The following is a 19,315-nucleotide window of genomic DNA, read 5'->3' as shown; positions in this document are numbered from 1 at the left end:
ATAACGGGACAAACTTTGACTCAGACAGATTCAAAGGTTTCTGTGCAAGCCAAGGTATCCAAGCAGATTTTGCTTCCGTAGCACATCCTCAATCCAATGGACAAGCAGAGCGAGCGAATGGGCTTATTCTTCAAGGTTTGAAGCCCCGACTCCTGCGAGAGGTTGGACACGCCGCTGGCGCATGGGTCACCGAGTTACCTTCAGTACTTTGGGGTCTTCGCACAACCCCGAACAGATCTACAGGGCGATCACCGTTCTTCCTCGTTTATGGAGCAGAAGCGGTCCTTCCGAGTGACTTGCTTCATAATGCGCCACGAGTCGAACTCTTCTCCGAAGCTGAAGTAGAACAAGCAAGGCAAGATGGAGTGGACCTTCTGGAGGAGGAGCGCGAGATGGCACTGACTCGCTCAACCATTTATCAACAAGATCTGCGGCGTTTTCACGCACGCCACGTCAGGAATCGCACGTTCCAAGCAGGCGACCTGGTGCTCCGGGTGGATCAGCAAAGACCTCACAAGTTAGCCCCGGCCTGGGAAGGACCCTTCATCATCTCCAAGGTGCTGAACAACGGAGCATACAGACTCTACAACATCGAGAGGGAGACAGACGAGCCGCGTGCATGGAATGGAGACCTCCTGAAGTGCTTCTACACGTGATCGTCGACTGAAGCAGTGTAAAGAACAAGTATTGATGAAATAATATAAAGCAGATTCAGTTTTTGCAGATTCAGAGTTCTTCCGCGGTCGCAGACTCCGGTCACTCACAAAAAAAAACTTAGTTGCGATCCAGAATCGCCTAAGTTCTCACTTTCTCCGAGTGCGCACAGCTGTGATCAAGAATCACCTAAGTTCTAAATTTCTCCGAGTGTGCACTAAACGTCGCACTCGGGGACTTAGCTGTGATCAAGAATCACCTAAGTAATAACCTCTTCCGAGTGTGCACTAAGCGTCGCACTCGGGGACTTAGCTGTGATCAAGAATCACCTAAGTTCTAATTTTCTCCGAGTGTGCACTAAACGTCGCACTCGGGGACTTAGCTGTGATCAAGAATCACCTAAGTAATAACCTCCTCCGAGTGTGCACTAAGCGTCGCACTCGGGGACTTAGCTGTGATCAAGAATCACCTAAGTTCTAATTTGCTCCGAGTGTGCACTAAACGTCGCACTCGGGGACTTAGCTGTGATCAAGAATCACCTAAGTAATAACCTCCTCCGAGTGTGCACTAAGCGTCGCACTCGGGGACTTAGCTGTGATCAAGAATCACCTAAGTAATAACTTTCTCCGAGTGTGCGCTAAACGTCGCACTCGGGGACTTAGCTGTGATCAAGAATCACCTAAGTAATAACTTCCTCCGAGTGTGCCCTAAGCGTCGCACTCGGGGACTTAGCTGTGATCAAGAATCACCTAAGTAATAACTTCCTCCGAGTGTGCCCTAAGCGTCGCACTCGGGGACTTAGCTGTGATCAAGAATCACCTAAGTAATAACTTCCTCCGAGTGTGCGCTAAACGCCACACTCGGGGACTTAGCTGTGATCAAGAATCACCTAAGTAATAACTTCCTCCGAGTGTGCGCTAAACGCCGCACTCGGGGACTTAGGTGTGATCAAGAATCACCTAAGTAATAACTTCCTCCGAGTGTGCGCTAAACGCCGCACTCGGGGACTTAGCTGTGATCAAGGATCACCTAAGTAATAACTTCCTCCGACTGTGCACTAAAACGTCACACTCGTAGACTTAGCTGTGATCAAGGATCACCTAAGTAATAACTTCCTCCGAGTGTGCGCTAAACGCCGCACTCGGGGACTTAGCTGTGATCAAGGATCACCTAAGTAATAACTTCCTCCGAGTGTGCGCTAAACGCCGCACTCGGGGACTTAGCTGTGATCAAGAATCACCTAAGTAATAACTTCCTCCGAGTGTGCACTAGACGTCGCAATCGGGAACTTCGCTATGATCAAGGATCACCTAAGTAATCATTTTCTCCGAGTGTGCACTAAACGTCACACTCAAAACAACATTGCAACGCAAGAGCAAACGCTTTGATTCAGATTCAAAAGTTCTAGCAAAGATAGCTCACTCGGTGCGGATCAAGCTTACCCGCACCGATCTAAGAATGTGATGGCCAACAGCAGTGGCCAAAGTACCTTACAGATAAACACTCGGCATACCGAGGATAAAAGTGTTCTTACGCATCATCCAGATTAACGCCAGGACTGGAGGGCTCTACGAACGTGTCCAGATCAATACCGTCGGCGATGCGGGTAGCACTCTCAAGGAAAGTCTCCATGGAGTCTTCGAATCGAAGCTTCTTCGTGTTGGCGACCTTCAATGTCTTCAGCTTCTCCTCACGCACCTCCTTGCAATGGACTCGGACCAAGGACAGAGCAACATCTGCACCGCAACGAGCTGCAGATTTCTTCCACGACTGCACACGGTTCGGAATCTCCTCCAGTCGCGCCATCAGGTTCTCCATCTCCTGCCGCGACTCATCTTCTCGCCAAAGATCCTTGTCGATTCGGCCGACGATTTCTCTCAGCCGACCGATGAAAGGCCAACTTTGCCCACGCGGATGTGCGCCCGGAGCAAATCCCAATTGGCGTCCTCGCCGAGTGGCACGTTGTCGCGAATCGAGCGCTCCACGTCCGCCGCTTCAACTTCAGCATCAACGCAAAAATCTGCAACAGAAGGACAAGCAAGCGATAAGCGCCGAGTGTGACGTACATAAGACAAACACTCGGCAAAAAACAGGACTTACCAGCCAGACGCGTCATCATCTGCCCAGCCCAGTCGCTGACATACTTCTCCTGAGCTATGCATCGTTTATTCAGCACGACCATCTGACTCGTGAGAGCAGTCCTCTGTTTCTTCATCTTTTCCACTTCCTCAGTCAACACCTTGTTCGCTTCACGAGCCTCCTCCAATGACTTCTCTCGTCCCTCCAGAGCATCCTTCATGCCAGCCATTGCGAGCATGGCCGCATCAAGCTCACCAGCGAACTGATTCCTCTCCGTCCTGAGAGTCTCATAGGTCGTCCCCATTTCACAGGTTTTCTGCCAACAAACACCAAGGGACAATCAGAAAGTTCAACAAATAAAAGTCTAAGTTCTTCAGACCCCTGCCGACGCAAGCAGTCGACAGCGGTCTTGGGGACTACACCGAGTGGGTTCACTAAGAGTGACCCCACTGGCATGCAACTCAAGCAGGCCCGCCCCATTGAGATGCATGTTTTCACCTGTGCCTACGAGGCCAATACTACCCGACTTGAGTACAACTTACTCTCGGGGACTCTTACAGTAAGTGCACTCCGAGTGCAACAACTGCTCGCAGTTGGTCATATTATTTACAGACACGACCAAAGTAAAGACAATATGTATAAAGACAATTGTCGGTGCAAGCACTCGACAGAAGTCTCGGGGACTACACCCACTGGGTTCACTCAGAGTGAACCCATTGCAAACAACAGATGCTATCCAAGAACACCCAGTGGGTTACAAGATAAAAGTAAATACTTACTAGCCCACTTACTCGGATATCATCCCGCAGCTCCAAGCTCCGTTGGTACAAGGACGCAACGGAGTCGTAGGCCCTCTTGGCTTCTCCAGCCATCATCTCCGCCTGCACCATAGCTCCCTTGGCCGCTCCCACCTGCTCCTCCGGGAGATACTGGATGTTGAACTCGACATTCGACGAGCCTGGCAGCGTCGGAAGTTCCCGAGGCATCCCAAGGTCCACTCCAGTCGGCTCCTCATCCACCGGCGCCGGTTCAGTCTGTGGCAGCGCCTCAGTCGGCAGCACGTCGGCGGCGAGAGCAGCAGCAGGTGGAGCAGCCTCAAGAACAGGCTCCGCAGCTGGTTCGGCTCTCCCCTGGTCGCCCTCATCTAGGCAAATCGCCCCTGACAGGCCGAATGACGCGAGGTCTCAGAAAGAGAAAGAAGCAGGACCTATGATAGAATTCGAGACGCGATAGTATAAAACACTCGGCGTCACTACAACGCACCTGGCTGGGACGAGACAACGTTGTCCGTGTCCATGGGATCATCTTCCTGGCGCGTCGGAGAGGTGGCAGAAGTAGCGACTCTGTCGAGTGAAATCCATTCGACTAGTAAACAGGAGTTCACTCGGATATCAGAAAGAATTGAAAGATGGATATACTTACGTGGAGGTGACAGGGACAGCAACCCTCATTCGTGGCAGAGCCTTCCGAGGCTTAGGCCCACTCGGTTTGGCCGCCTTAGAAGACTGACCCGCAGGCTCAGCAGCGGCATCCCTGGCCCTCTTGGCGCTTCGAACACTCGGGACAACCGGGACAGTGGGCGGAGCACTCGAAGACGCAGGAGGAGCCGAGGGAACGGCGGGCTCGTGTCGGCACTTGGTCCGATGCTCTAATTGCGGAGGCGGGGAGTCCTGCTCTTCGTCTTCCTCCTCCTCCTCGCTAGTGTCCTCCTCCGATTCCCCGCTGTCAGAGACGTACTCAGCGCTCTCCACGCTGCCCTCCTGGCTGCCTTCCTCCTCCTCCTCGGCCGGATTCCCGTTCGAGAAGGGGGAGAACCAGTTGGTCCACTTCTGCATAAATTTTAGTCGGCAACATCAGACATCACGCAGAGATTCAAACAAACGACAGGAATTAAGACAGTTAAGTGCACTCGACAAGTGTTACTCACCTGATTCAGAGGAGGATGATCCGCGCAGTAAGGCTTCACTCGCCGAGATCCTTTGGGATTCTCGCAGGGGCCTGTGATCTGGAGCACCCACGAGGTCACCTTCTCCTCAGTCACGCCCACCACGTTGGTCCGAGTGGAGTCTTCGGGCCCCGTGTAATGCCACATGGCATGGTCGCGAGCCTGCAAAGGCTGGATACGCCGACCGAGGAAGACCTCCAGCAAGTCTATGCCAGTGACCCCCCTCCTGACGACATCTACGAGGGCCTCAACCAAAGGCTGGATGTCGTTCTTCTCCGCCTTCGTGAGCGCGAGCTGCTTAGGCGGGGCGGGCCGATCTAAACTAAAGGGAGGCAGCCCAGTCGACGCATTCGGACAGGCGATATCCTGGCAGTAGAACCACGTCGATTGCCAGTTCCTGACCGACTCACTTAACTGAAGAGCAGGATAACTACTCCGACTCTTTTTCTGGAAACCTAAGCCCCCGCAGAGCTGGAGGAGATGTGTCTTATCATCCGACTGGCTGAGTCGTTTGATGGTTTGGGATCTAGCGGAAAATATGTGCTTGAACAGCCCCCAGTGAGGAGGGCAACCGATGAAACACTCGCAAAGAACTATAAAGGCAGAGAGATGGGCAATGGCATTCGGGGGAAAGTGGTGAAGTTGTGCCCCGAAGTGATTCATGATGCCCTTGAAGAAAGGATGTGGGAGCAAGGAGAAACCTCGGTGGACGTGGCTGAGCAGCAAGACGCGCTCCCCCTCGGGGGGCGCCGGCTCGACCTCGTTCTTCGCCGGCAGCCTTCAGGACTTGTGCACGATCATCCCGTGCTCCACCAGCTGCAGCAGATCCCCCTCCGTCACCGTGGAGGGGAGGAAGTCGCCCTGAATCCACCCCGCCGGCAGCGGCCGCTGCCGCGGCTGAGCAGGCGCCGCCGCCTTCCCCTTCTTCTTCCTCGCCTCCATCTTGCTGGTCTGACCCTTGGTCATGGAGGCAACTGCGAGCCGTCGGGAGGAAGGAGAAGGAAGGAGTGTAGAAGCGCTGGAGGTGGCCAGAAGGACGGAGCAGGCAAGAGCGAGAGATTCGGCGAGCGTAACGAAGAAGCCTCGCCACCGAGATTTAAATAGGGTTCCGACTGGGTCACTAGCAGGTGGCCCCGAAACCTTATCCTCTCGACCCACCGCGGCGATATTAGTGGAGAGGTTGAAGGCGCGAGAATCGAGGCGTCAGGCGCTACTCGAGCGCGATGGCGTCATCCCCATTGAGCGCGCGGAAACCGAAATTTGAGGATCCCGGAAAATCCGCCGCTGTCAGTTGACCGGTCGCATCAGAAGATGCCGCAGAAGCACTCGGCTCCCGACAGTCTGTTTCGCGAGTACTTCCACTCGGATCGTCGATCAGAAAAGTCAAAATGGACCGAGGCAAGCAACGCCCAAGCCAAGTCCATTCCAGTCGGATCCAAACTTCAAACATCGCTTCGCCGTTCCAACCCCAATCCATTCGGGGACTAATGATGGGGTTATAGTCCTAGGATAGGGTCATAGGCCTGCCCTGTAGGTCCTACCCAAGGACTACCCCTCGCAAAGGACTAGACCCTTAGTCAGCTCCGACTGAATTAAGGATTCCCTGTCATCCAGTCGGTAACGTACCCTCGATGATCCAGTCGGAGACTAGCATTCGGAGCATATCAAGCTAACCGACTGGATACCACTCGATACATCGTAACCTCCCTGGAGGGAAACGGTCGTACGTTTCCAGGTGCATTTATTAGCATTTAGGGCGTACATTACCTGTAACGTACACATTCAATCGCCACTACTCCACCCCAGTACCGGAACCGTTGTGGAGGGTAACGCACTCTATATAAGCCACCCTCCCCCGCTGGTAAAGGGGTTAGCAACTCATTGTATTCCCTATTCCACTCGACTACAAGCTCCTTGAGCACTGAGACATAGAGCTATTACCTCGACTGCAGAGGGGCCCGAACTCATACATTCTCGCCGTAGCTAGGACTCTGCCCATCCTTTTCATACCCTACACATCTACTGTCAGGCTTATACCCACGACACTTTGTGTAACTTGCATGTCATATATTATTTGCTCTAACATATGGTCAAAGTTAGCCTCAAAAACGCATTAGGCCCTATATACATGGATAGAGGGTGTCGTGGGTATAAGTTTGACAGTAGATGTGTAGGGTACGAAAGGATGGGCACAGCCTTAGCTACGGCGAGGTTGTATGAGTTCAGGCCCCTCTACGGTGGAGGTAATAGCCCTGCGTATCAGTGCTCTGGGAGCTTGTTGTCGAGTGGAATATGGATTACAGTGAATTGCTAACCCTTGCACCAGTGGGGAAGGGTGGCTTATATAGAGTGCGCTGCCCTTCACAACGGTTCGGTGCACAGGGGTGGAGTAGTGGCGAATAAATGCCTACGTTACAGGTAACGTATGTCTTAAATGCTAATAAAGGCACATGAAAACGTATGACCGTTTCCCTCCAGGGGGGTTACGATGCACAGAGTGGAATCCAGTCGGTTAGTTTGATACGCTCCGTATGCTCATCTCCGACTGGATGGTGGAGGATTCGTTACCGACTGGATGAGGGAAGCCCTTAGTTCAGTCGGAACTGATTAAGGGCCTTATCCCTTATGAAGGGCAGTCCTTGGGTAGGACTTATAGGGCAGGCCTATGACCCTATCCTAGGACTATAACCCCATCAAAGGGAGTACCTTTTGTCACCCTAATGGGACCCATAGTACTACTTTTTGTCTCTCAAGAACACTCATTCATCTGTCTTTTTTCTCTCCCTTGCAAACAAATTCATGGATTTTATTTCATCTTGGTCAATTAAAAACCTTCATACCTTTAAAACTATAAGTTTGATCTTGAAATAATTTACATATTTAAACGTATGTCATCAAAACATTTAGAACTAGATCAATATTGGATACATTTCAAACATTTTAAATTTCAATGTTCCACATTTCATATGAGGAATACATCTATTTCACTCAAAAATATGAAACAAACCTTTTTAACAGAAATACGCGAAACCAAGATATTTCACTCGAAACCTATATTAACTCAAATATGAAGCTGAAATGACAACTCTAGGAAACCGATTACTTGAAAATGTTTAACACTTTGTTTCAAACATGTGAAATATGTTTTAATATGTAATTTAAATAGATGTGAATTTTGTAAAATAAGCTAATGAAATGGTAAATATGAAATATAGGTTCTGAAAGTGAAAAACAATATGAAACTGAAATGTCAACTTGTGAAACTGATTTTTTTAAAATATGTAATAATTTATTTCAGGAGAGTGAAATATGTTATTTCAAAATATACAATTGAAATAAATATGACTTTGCTGAAACAAACCGGTGAAAGGTTTTAAAAATATAAAATACCCCCTTAGTTCCTATATGTAGTGTGTACTGTTTTTCAAGCAAAGTTCCACAACGTAGGGCGCAGTTGTGTTTTGGACGAAAATAACCCTCGCTAGACTGGAAGTGTGTGGCTGAGAACTGCCCGATTGTTGGACACATGCATGTGAGCAAGCTGAGTGGAGGGTAACAGAGTCCAAAGTACAGATGACATCACACACATTGGTCTTGGAGCGGGAATGAAACACACACTATATAAAGGAACAGAAGGAGTAAGTTATTTCTATAATATGCAATTGAGACAGATGTGATTTTTATGAAACAAGCGACTGAAAAGTGAAATGTAGGTTCTGAAAGTGAAAAACAATAAGAAATTCAAATGTAAACTTGTGAAACTGATATTTGGAATTGTGAAATATGTTACTTCAAAACAGTGAAATTAAAATAGACATGATTTTTGTGAAACAAAACAGTGAAAAGTGAAATGTATGTTCTGAATTGTGAAATGTAGGTTCTGGATTGTAAAATAGTGACAACAGAAAGTGAAATTACAACGTGCCAATGTGAAACTGATTATTTGTAAATGTGAAACAATTCTATTTAAAAAAAGAGAAATATGTTATTTGAGAAATGTCCATTTGAAATAGATGATATATTTGTAAAACAAGCGGGTGAAAAGTAAAATGTAAGTTGTGAATTGTGAGATAGTAAATACATAAAGTAAAATTATAGTTTAGCATCGTGAAACTGATTATTTCAAAATATGAAACAAATGTTTGAATTTAAATGTTTTTAAAAAATATTCAAAACTGGTCTCCTTTTAAAGGTTACGGAACAAGGAGTCCGGATATAAAAAAAGTTTCAAAAAGGGATATGTGACTTAATAGATATGGATGATTTAAATTAGCCAAAGTGAAATAAAAGGTTGGATATGCGACACTGCTGTCGGTTCTGCATGTAAAGTATATCGATGGTGGGGTAGCTGCTGAAATACCAATATTTATAACAGCTTAGCTAAAACACGCCTATTTATGACATAAATATTGCACATCTAGTTTCTATGACATTGAAGGTACGCGGAGATTCGTATGGATATTTCTTTTTTGCTTTTTCTTTTCTTTTCCATGCTTGGTATTGTTATTTAGATGTGCAATAATTATGTCATATCTAGATGTGTCCTAGAAAAAAATCCTATTTATAAACTAAGAAAACTTTTTTATGCAATGCGTAAGTGAGTACACGGTGTGAGGTGTCGCTGACTGACTGGCTAGGCCCCAACTGCTGGAATACCAAATTTTCACTTTATGTCTGTATCGCGAGAACGCCGTGAGGCTGGCCATAGTGGGGGTATCATAGCTAGTAACATAATCTTGGGACTAGCAAACATGATGATGTGGTAAGTAATTAAAGAAGAGAGAGAGGATTAGAGTAACGTAGGTACATACCGTAACATGTTAAATGCTATACTACTATGTGTAATGTATGTCAACAAATGAGATCATCTATGATACTATGCACTATAAATGTAGTATCATACAATAGTAACATATGCATGATACTACTATATGTTACTCTCCACTATGAGCAGCCTGAGAGCATCTGAGTGTGTTGTCCCCATCTGCGAACTCATCAAAGCCCATCCACTATTGTGTTGTGACAGCAAAAGCCCTGCTGGCACAATAGTACTAGTGGCGACTGGCGAGCAGGTATGCGTCAATCATCGGGCAAATTCACTGTTCTGATCCTAGCTGCGTAAAGAATTCATAGAATGAACTCCTCCTGAAAAGATTTCATGTTTTAATCCTTTTAAAAACGCCAGAAACCGTGGCGTTTCGGGTCAACTAAAAAACACCATGCCAATCTGCGTTTCTGATGGAGTGGAATGCCATACTAACGAGTGTTTCAACGTTGGGGTCAAACGCCAAGCCCTATGGCGTTGCCGTTTATGGTAGAAACGCCACCGAAACCCCGGCGTTTCACTTGACCAGAACCGTGTGGATTGGCTCCACGCAGGCTAGCTAGATCGTTGGGGTCAAACGCCAAACCTTATGGCGTTGCTGCCTATAGTGGAAACGCCAGCAACCCTGGCGTTTCTAAGCTGACTGGAAATGCCACGGTAGACCAGCGTTGTTGTGATGGGCTGAAACGCCACAATACTATGACGTTTCACAGTACACCTGCAACGTCACGGTCTCTGGCGTTTATAAAAAGGAGCAACCCTGGCGTTTCTAAGCTGACTGGAAACGCCACGGTAGACCAGCGTTGTTGTGATGGGCTGAAACGCCACAATACTATGACGTTTCACAGTACACCTGCAACGTCACGGTCTCTGACGTTTATAAAAAGGATCAGATCATGAAATCATTTCAGGACGAGCTCATTCTGTGAATTCTTTACGCAGCTAGGTAAGAATAGTGAATTTGTCCTCAATCATCCATGCCGGATGCCATTGCATAGGACTGTTCCACGGATGCCATTGCATAGGACTGTTCCACAGACCCATGCATGTGACCCGTCGCCGTCGTGCCACATGAGTTCCTTTTCCTGATACACGAGTTCAGCGGCTCGACTGGACGGACGGAGCACATGCACGCACTCGCATGCGTGGGCTCCAAAGTCTCCGAGTTCCACCAAAGAAGCTGTGACCTGTGAGTGAGCGAACGCGAATCGAATGGCAGCTGCCCCGTCGTGCCGTGCATGCATGCAGACTCTTTCCGTCTCTCTCTCTCTCTATCGGATCTGGCGCCTGGTTTCGGCTAGCGGTTTGCTTTCAGCGGGTGCGAGGTGGCTCCACACCGGGCTTGCAGTCCACGGTGGCGTGGTCTTGGCACGGCCTCCGGGCTGCTATGGCACGGCGCCACCGGTGGTGCTCCGATGAGTTTTATGAGGTGGCGTCTGCTGCTCTGGTTTGGTGGTGGTGTGTCGGAGACGTTGTCCTCGACATAGTTGTTCGGCTCCTCGACGAAAGTCATGCTTAACTTCGATGTGAGCGGATGGCGAATTATGCCCTTGGGTATGATTTTTCCTTGTTGGAGGCGCCATCGAGGGGTCCGACAGCTCTCCTGGCTCCATGTTCTTGTCTCCCGGTGAAAACCGTATGCATTGGTGGCGCCCGTGGTATCATTGCTTCGTTGGAAGCATTGCTTTGGAGCAAAATCTGGTGATGGAGTACTTTGTTGGTGGTGATGCGGTGGTCTTTTGAGCAGGCAACGTTTGAAAGTGTGTGGAGTCTTTGGTGATGCTTTCGTTTGGAGCAGGCTGCTTTGGTCGATAAGGAGAGCAAGAGGAGCATCCTTCACATGCAATTGCGTCGGGCGAGCTATGTCGGCTTGGCTCGGGAGATTGGTGGGGCATAGGTTTTTGCTTTTTCGGACCTATCGTTCCTTTTCGATGTTCTCGAGGTCTGCTGATATGCTCGCGGCTGCCCGGTATGATACGGCGGTTGTCGGTGTGCAATCTCGTAGCAGCGAAGGCGCTCGAGTGTGTGACCGGGTGTGTTGTGGGGTTTCGCCTTCCGACGCCTTGTATGTCTTGTGGTGCTCTAGGTCTAGTCTAGTTAGACCTTGCTATGGTTTTTGCCCAGTTTTCCATAATAAACTGAGCAGTCTAATTCTTGTAATACCTTTTTCTGATCAATGAATTTGACAGCTCTCCTGCCGATATTGAAAAAACTATTGTGTTGTGACACAAAAGCCCTGCAGGCACGGTAGTAGTACTAGTGGCGACCGGCGAGCATGTATGCGTCAATCATCCATGCCCCATGCCATTGCATAGGACTGTGCCACAGACCCATGCATGTTTGTGACCCGTCGCCGTCGTGCCACATGAGTCCCTTTTCCTGATACACGAGTTCAGCAGCCCGACAGGACTCGAGGTCTCGCATGCGTGGGCTCCAAAGTCTCCGAGTTTCACCAAAGAAGCTGTGAGCGAGTGAACGCGAATCGAATGGCAGCTGCCCCGTCGTGCCGTGCATGCATGCAGACTCTTTCCCTCCCTCTCTCTCTCGGCCCTGATTTGCGGTCACGCGAAACGGATGCGATCTCGGTTCGGCGTCGATCGAGGCAGTCGGGCAGGTACGTACGTAGGTCCGAGGATTCTTTCACGCTTTCGTTGTGTTTTTATACCTGTGGAGCCCGGAACTGTGGTGGAGATCGAGCGACCGTGCGGGCGGTGACGAGTGTACGACGGCAAGCAAAATCGGTGCTGTTACTTTCGTGTGCCGCGTGGGCCGGCCGATTGGTGGCATGTGCTGGTCTTGTTGTCGTTGTTGTATGCATGGCTGCTTACTTGCTTTGTTATCAGTCAGTAGGGCTCTATACTATAGTACCGAACTTGGCTCAAATGGATAGGTTCCTTGCGGTCGTCAGTGGCGGAGCGTCGGCCTAATTCTCCCGCGTCTCTCATCATCATATCTCCTTTTCTTTGTCATGCACGCATTTGGATTTGGCCCCTTATTTGCTTCACGCTCCGTCTATATATCAAAGTTTAAGTTCTAAAATTGACAGTGATCTCATCTCAGTGAAGTCGGGACCGCTAGTTAATTTGGAAACGTACGGGCAGCAACAAATGTGTGGCAACCTTGATGGGTGTCTTTCTTCTCATCAAACGTGTGGTATCTTTGCCAGCAATAATGCTAGACCTACGAAAACTTATAAAGGTTTACTTAACCTTTCAAATTAATTCTTCTTCCCTTCCCTAATTTTCAGTAAAGGTGGGGTCCCTCATTCTCCAATTACCAATCATAATTCTATACATCAATTTATACGTAAAATCTTTAAGTAAGTCTTTATAGATGTAGCATTACTCCTTTGCCAGTAACCAGATTGGCATGCTTTTGCCTTTCGCTCATAGGTGTAGTCTTTATAGATGTAGCATTACTCCTTTGCGAGTAACCAGATTGGCATGCCCTTTCGCTCATAGAAGAAGACCGAACTCTTTGCCAGCTCTTCGACTTCCTAGTGTATATATAAAGAGTGGGTGGAGCGGAGAGGAGGCAATTGTGTGTGACGAGAGGCTTGTCTCCACCACGACGAGAGACATGAAGCCCACCACAGCCACTGCTGCTCTCGTGCTAGCACTGACACTGGCACACCATGCCTCCATTGCCGCCGCCGCCGGCCCCAGGGTCATCATCGTCGGCGCCGGCATGTCCGGTACATCGATCTGCACACACCGCCATTCGATCCCGTGATCAACTAACTACCTCGCTCGCTAGCCAGCCAGCGCACCCAAGCAAAGCTGACATGTGATGCGTGCGTGGTTGCAGGGATCTCGGCGGGGAAGCGGCTATCGGAGGCCGGGATAACGGACCTGGTGATCCTGGAGGCGACGGACCACGTCGGCGGGAGGATGCACAAGCAGAGCTTCGGCGGCATCAACGTGGAGGTCGGCGCCAACTGGGTGGAGGGCGTCAACGGCGCCGGCAGGATGAACCCCATCTGGCCCCTCGTCAACTCCACCCTCAAGCTCAAGAACTTCCGCTCCGACTTCGACGGCCTCGCCGACAACGTCTACAAGGAGAAGTACGTACCACGAAAATGCGCGCACTAATCTATCCATGGCGCCTGCATGAGAACTAACGTATCATCAACATATGCTGGTTGGATGCATGAATGCTAGCTTTATGAAAAACTAAATATAAACTTGACAGTGGCGGCGTCTACGAGAGAGCGTACGTGCAGAAGAGGCTCGACCGGTGGGGCGAGGTGGAAGAGGGCGGCGAGAAGCTGTCCGCCAAGCTGCGCCCCAGCGGGCAGGACGACATGTCCATCCTCGCCATGCAACGCCTCAACGACCAGTACGTACGAGTTTTGGCCTTGGCCTGCAGTGCAGAGAAGGCCGATCTCGAGAGAAGAACCTGCTTGTTCGGTTAATTAGTCTGCTGACGAATTCTTATACTCTTGAACGTGTTGGTTTGTGCATCAGCTTGCCCAACGGGCCGACGTCGCCGGTGGACATGGTTCTGGACTACTTCAAGCACGACTACGAGTTCGCGGAGCCGCCGCGCGTCACCAGCCTGCAGAACGTGGTCCCTCTCGCCACCTTCACCGACTTCGGCGACGACGTCTACTTCGTCGCCGACCAGCGCGGCTACGAGGCCGTCGTGTACTACCTCGCCGGCCAGTACCTCAAGGCCGACAAGTCCGGCAACATCGTCGACCCCCGCCTCCAGCTCAACAAGGCACATATATACATACCCAACGTCCAACGAACCTGCATTGCATTTGCATCTTCCCTTCAGTTATTATTAGGCAGTAAGAATGTAAGATAATGCACTGTTTTGTTTGTAGGTGGTGACGGAGATCTCCCACTCTGGTGGCGGCGTCACCGTGAGGACGGAGGACGCCAAGGTGTACAAGGCAGACTACGTCATGGTCTCCACCAGCGTCGGGGTCCTGCAATCCGACCTCATACAGTTCAAGCCACGGCTTCCTGTCAGTCGTCTCTCTCGCCAAAATACTTCTTGAACGATGATGTGTTGGTTCCGAGCCGAACCCTGAACTACTTTCGTCATACTAATTAAATGCACCAGACGTGGAAGGTTCTCTCGATCTACCAGTTCGACATGGCCGTGTACACCAAGATCTTCGTCAAGTTCCCCCGCAAGTTCTGGCCCCAAGGGAAAGGGAGGGAGTTCTTCCTCTACGCGAGCAGCAGGAGAGGCTACTACGGAGTGTGGCAGGTGATCAATCAATCACAACCTGTGCCGGCACTGATCTTGCAACTCAAAACTTCATCGGTGATCTTGAATTGCTGTCTGTTTCAGGAGTTTGAGGCGCAGTACCCAGACGCCAACGTTCTCCTGGTCACCGTCACCGACGACGAGTCGAGGCGGATCGAGCAGCAGTCGGACAACCAGACCAAGGCGGAGATCGTGGAGGTGCTGAGGAGCATGTTCCCCGGCGAGGACGTCCCCGACGCGACGGACATCCTCGTGCCACGGTGGTGGTCCGACAGGTTCTACAGGGGCACCTTCTCCAACTGGCCCATCGGCGTCAACCGCTACGAATACGACCAGCTCAGGGTGCGTCGTACCCCAAACCTGTCGTCGATCGGCATTGTAAATTTACCTGTCGATCGGCAATCTACATTGCTCATTTGACACTTTTTGACTCTGCTGCATAGGCACCGGTCGGGAGGGTTTACTTCACCGGGGAGCACACCAGCGAGCACTACAACGGTTATGTCCATGGAGCTTATCTTTCAGGTATGTATGACAACGTCTTATATATGCCTAATGTTGGGGACAGAACATTTTTATGCTATTGCTGGTTTTGTGCTTATGCGTGTACTTGGCGCCTTTTTGTTAGGTATTGACTCTGCAGACATTCTGATCAAGTGTGCTCAGAAGAGAATGTGCAAATACCACATCCCGGGCAAGTTCGACTAGAGAATTAAGAGGTACTAAGTACTAACCTCTGCATAAACTGGTATCATGTTACGCGATGGCAAAGCCTGACAACCAGTTGATCATTATGCTGATTTTATTTCTCATTGTAGGCTAAGCATCGTAAGCATATGGTGTCTGTTCCAAAGGAATTGAACGGATCGACGTCAGTTATGTGATGGCAGAGTACACACGTCTGCATCTATTCGTAAGTTAGCTAGAGCAGCCTCTCCGGATAGTGTCATGTGTCTGTCACCACGCCATCTGTTTGTGTTCAATTAATTGTTCAGATTGTAAACTCTTCTGAAGATTGCCACTTGTGTCTTGTTATTGGTGGGATACTCAAGTTCTTAAGTTGAATAAAATCTTCTCTGAATCATGCATTCGTGATATTGTTCCTTTGACCGGGGCGATTCGTATGTGATATACTACCCTGTTTATTTCGTGTGATCGGACATCTACACCTAGTAAGTGAAAAGAAAATCAGGTGACAACAGAGTTTAGAAGAGAACAATTTGACATCTAGTAGACATAAAAAGGCATCCGCACAGTAGGAAGTTGATGTTGATGTGCAAAATCATGCATCATGTACAATGCACTAATAAAACTAATATCGTAATGTAAAAATAAGAGTTAATTACACCATCAATGCTTAAACTTGGCGAGAAAAGTCACTTCAGTGCTAAAACTTATGTTACATTGAACGGGTATCCAAATATGATTGGGGCGTGCAAATGTAAAAAAACGACGAAGGAGGAAAGGCGACGGAACCAATTCCCATTTAATAGTGGAAATTTTCTGTATGCAAATGTGCATGTAAAGAGTTTGAGTTTGCCAACTCAACAAAGAAAGAGTTTGAGTTTGCCAACTCGAAAAAAAAAGAGTTTGAGCTTGCCTCGCATTTCCAAACAAAGTTTTAAGTAAGAAAATTACAATTTTAGGAGCGAAGAAAAAACTGCTCTACCTATGAACAATATTTAAGGGGCATTATGCAATCAAACACAAAATTGGTCGTCTACACTGAAATATGAGGAATTCACAACTAATTGTGGGCACACCACGTGGTAAACATATTTATATTTTCCTTTGTTGAAGAAAGTAAAATGATCATAAGTGCTCAAATATGCCATAGTACAACCACTTACAGAACAAACTATGTATTGATTTCTTCGTTTGTCGCTCACACGCCCTAAAGACCCATAGAGTCCAAATAACATCAAAGCTTTGATTTTGTCACGAGAGCATCAACCCAGCCCGTGTAGCATTCTCAGGTTCTCAACTGAAGCTGAGGTGGATCGTGGGTTGATCAAACCCTCAAAAACGCTCTAAAGTCTTTAACTCTTTATCCGTCGACCGAAAACCCTAGCAGTCTAAGAGGACTTGATTAGTGCTCATATGGCATAGTAAAACCACTTAGTGAACGAACTATGACACTGTTTGGAGTTCCACCAGCTCCGTAAAATCCCGGGAGCTGCGGAGTCAGGAAACAGCCGCTCCGCGACTTTTAACAGTAACTCCACCTACTTTCGGAGTGGAGTTGTAGAGTGGAGGTTCTCCGAATAGGGCCTATATACTGCTTTATTCAGCTTCCCCTCCCACATACAAGGATCATATAGTCCAAATAACATAAGGTTTGGTTATGAGAGCAGTGGCCCAACCCGTGTAGCATTCTCATGTTCTCAACTGAAGCCTACTGCGGCAACAAAAGTCCTTCCCTGGCGCGTAGGAATTCTTCTTGTTACTTCTTTGGTTGGCGTTGGTTTTTTCCTTGAAGAGGAAAGGGTGATGCAGCACAGGAGCAGTAAATATTTCCCTCAGTTTGAGAACCAAGGTATCAATCCAGAAGGAGGGCTTCGTCAAGTCCAAAGTACCTGCGCAAACACAAACAAGCTTGCACCCAACGCTTCAAAGGGGTTGTCAATCCCTCCAAGATTGTTTGCAAAGTGAGATCTGAAGACGGAAAGTGCAACGAAGTAAAAAGTGTAAGGCTCGAAATATGGTGTGGAGTAGACCCTCGGGGCCATAGTTTTCACTAGAGGCTTCTCACAAAATAGCAAGTATTACGGTGGGTGAACAAATTACTGTCGAGCAATTGATAGAACCGCGCAAAGTTATGATGATATCTAAGGCAATGATCTAGCATATAGGCATCACGTCCGAGACAAGTAGACCGATACTTTCTGCATCTACTACTATTACTCCACACATCGACCGCTATCCAGCATGCATCTAGTGTATTGAGTTCATGACGAACAGAGTAACGCTTTAAGCAAGATGACATGATGTAGAGGGATAATCTCAAACCAATGATGAAAACCCCATCCTTTTACCCTTGATGGCAACAACACGATACATGCCTCGCTACCCCTTCTGTCACTGGGTGACGTCACCGCATGGTATGAACCCAAAACCAAGCACTTCTCCCATGGCAAGAATCATAGATCTAGTTGGCTAAACAAAACCCACAACTCGAAGAGAATTACAAGGATATGAAATCATGCATAAGAGAGATAAGAAGAAACTCAAATAAGATTCATAAATAATCTGATCATAAATCCACAATTCATCGGATCTCGACAAACACACCGCAAAAGAAGATTACATCCGATAGATCTCCATGAAGATCATGGAGAACTTTGTATTGAAGATCCAAGAGAGAGAAGAAGCCATCTAGTTAGTGATACGTCTCCAACGTATCTACTTTTCCAAACTCTTTTGCCCTTGTTTTGGACTATAATTTGCATGATTTGAATGGAACTAACCTGGACTGACGTTGTTTTCAGCAGAATTGCCTTGGTGTTATTTTTGTGCAGAAATCAAAGTTCTCCAAATGTCCTGAAAATTTACGGGGAGCAGTTTTGGAAAATATCAAAAATACCTGCACCAAGTTCCACCTCAGGGGGTGGGCCAGTGGGCAACAAGCCCCTGCTCCGCCACGACCCCCTGGTGGCGGTGGGCAGGCTTGTGGGGTCCACAGGCACCTTCCGCCCCCAACTCCAGCTCTATAAGTTGTCTTTCGTCCCAGAAAAAATAAAAGGAGAAGTTTTCGTCGTGTTTTCGATATGGAGGCGCCGCCACCTCCTGTTCTTCATCTGGAGGGCAGATCTGGAGTCCATCTTGGGCTCCGGAGAGGGGAAATCGTCATCATCAACCTTCTTCCCTCTCCAATTCCATGAAGCTCTTCGTCGTTCGTGAATAATCTATTCGTAGGCTCGCTGGGCGGTGATGAGTAGGATGAGATCTATCATGTAATCGAGTTAGTTTTGATGGGGATTGATCCTTAGTATCCACTATGTTCTGAGATTTGATGTTGCTACTACTTTGCCATGCTTAATGCTTGTCACTAGGGCCCGAGTGCCATGATTTCAGATCTGAATTTATTATGTTGTCACCAATATATGTGTGTTTTAGATCCGATCTTGCAAGTTGTAGTTACCTACTATGTGTTATGATCCGGCAACCCCGGAGTGACAATAACCGGAACCACTCCCGGTGATGATCATAGTTTGAGGAGTTCATATGTTCACCAAGTGCTAATGCGTTGGTCCGCTTCTTTATTAAAAGGAGAACCTTAATATCCCGTAGTTTCCTTTTGGACCCCGCTGCCACGGGAGGGATGGACAATAGATGTCATGCAAGTTCTTTTCCCTAAGCACGTATGACGACACACGGAATGCATGCCTACATCACATTGACGAACGGGAGCTAGCCACATATCTCTCCGTGTTATAGCTGTTGCATGATGAATATCATCCAAACAAATCACCGACCCATTGCCTACGAGTTTGTCCTACTACTGTTGTTCCTTGCCACTGCTATTGCTCGTTACACTGCCGTTACTCGTTACTTTGCTGTTACTACTGTGCTTGCAGATACTAATCTTT

At 48.3% G+C, this 19,315-nt stretch overlaps 1 protein-coding gene across 1 annotated transcript; it reads left to right on the top strand.

Moving 5' to 3' along the window:
* The first annotated feature begins 12,974 nt into the window (after window positions 1-12,974).
* LOC123446938 (polyamine oxidase 1-like) lies at window positions 12,975-15,816 on the top strand. The gene is made up of 10 exons (XM_045123483.1): window positions 12,975-13,197; window positions 13,311-13,566; window positions 13,695-13,841; window positions 13,970-14,225; window positions 14,335-14,478; window positions 14,577-14,726; window positions 14,811-15,068; window positions 15,170-15,251; window positions 15,355-15,445; window positions 15,545-15,816. The coding sequence occupies exons 1-9, from the start codon at window positions 13,083-13,085 to the stop codon at window positions 15,432-15,434; spliced, it is 1,488 nt and encodes a 495-aa protein (XP_044979418.1). The 5' UTR covers window positions 12,975-13,082; the 3' UTR covers window positions 15,435-15,445; window positions 15,545-15,816.
* Window positions 15,817-19,315: the final 3,499 nt, after the last annotated feature.

This window comes from Hordeum vulgare, chromosome 4H (genome assembly GCF_904849725.1).
Source record: "Hordeum vulgare subsp. vulgare chromosome 4H, MorexV3_pseudomolecules_assembly, whole genome shotgun sequence".
NCBI classification, from domain to species: Eukaryota; Viridiplantae; Streptophyta; class Magnoliopsida; order Poales; family Poaceae; genus Hordeum; species Hordeum vulgare.
Note: the sequence above shows the minus strand (reverse complement) of the source record. Positions and strands in the feature narration are given on the sequence as shown.

Bases quoted from the DNA above. Each gene is read 5' to 3' on its own strand.
- LOC123446938 (XM_045123483.1), top strand. From the start codon at position 13,083: ATGAAGCCCACCACAGCCACTGCTGCTCTCGTGCTAGCACTGACACTG. The intron at 14,226-14,334 runs GCACATATATAC...TTTTGTTTGTAG, and splicing joins CCCGCCTCCAGCTCAACAAG to GTGGTGACGGAGATCTCCCA. The intron at 15,252-15,354 runs GTATGTATGACA...CCTTTTTGTTAG, and splicing joins CCATGGAGCTTATCTTTCAG to GTATTGACTCTGCAGACATT.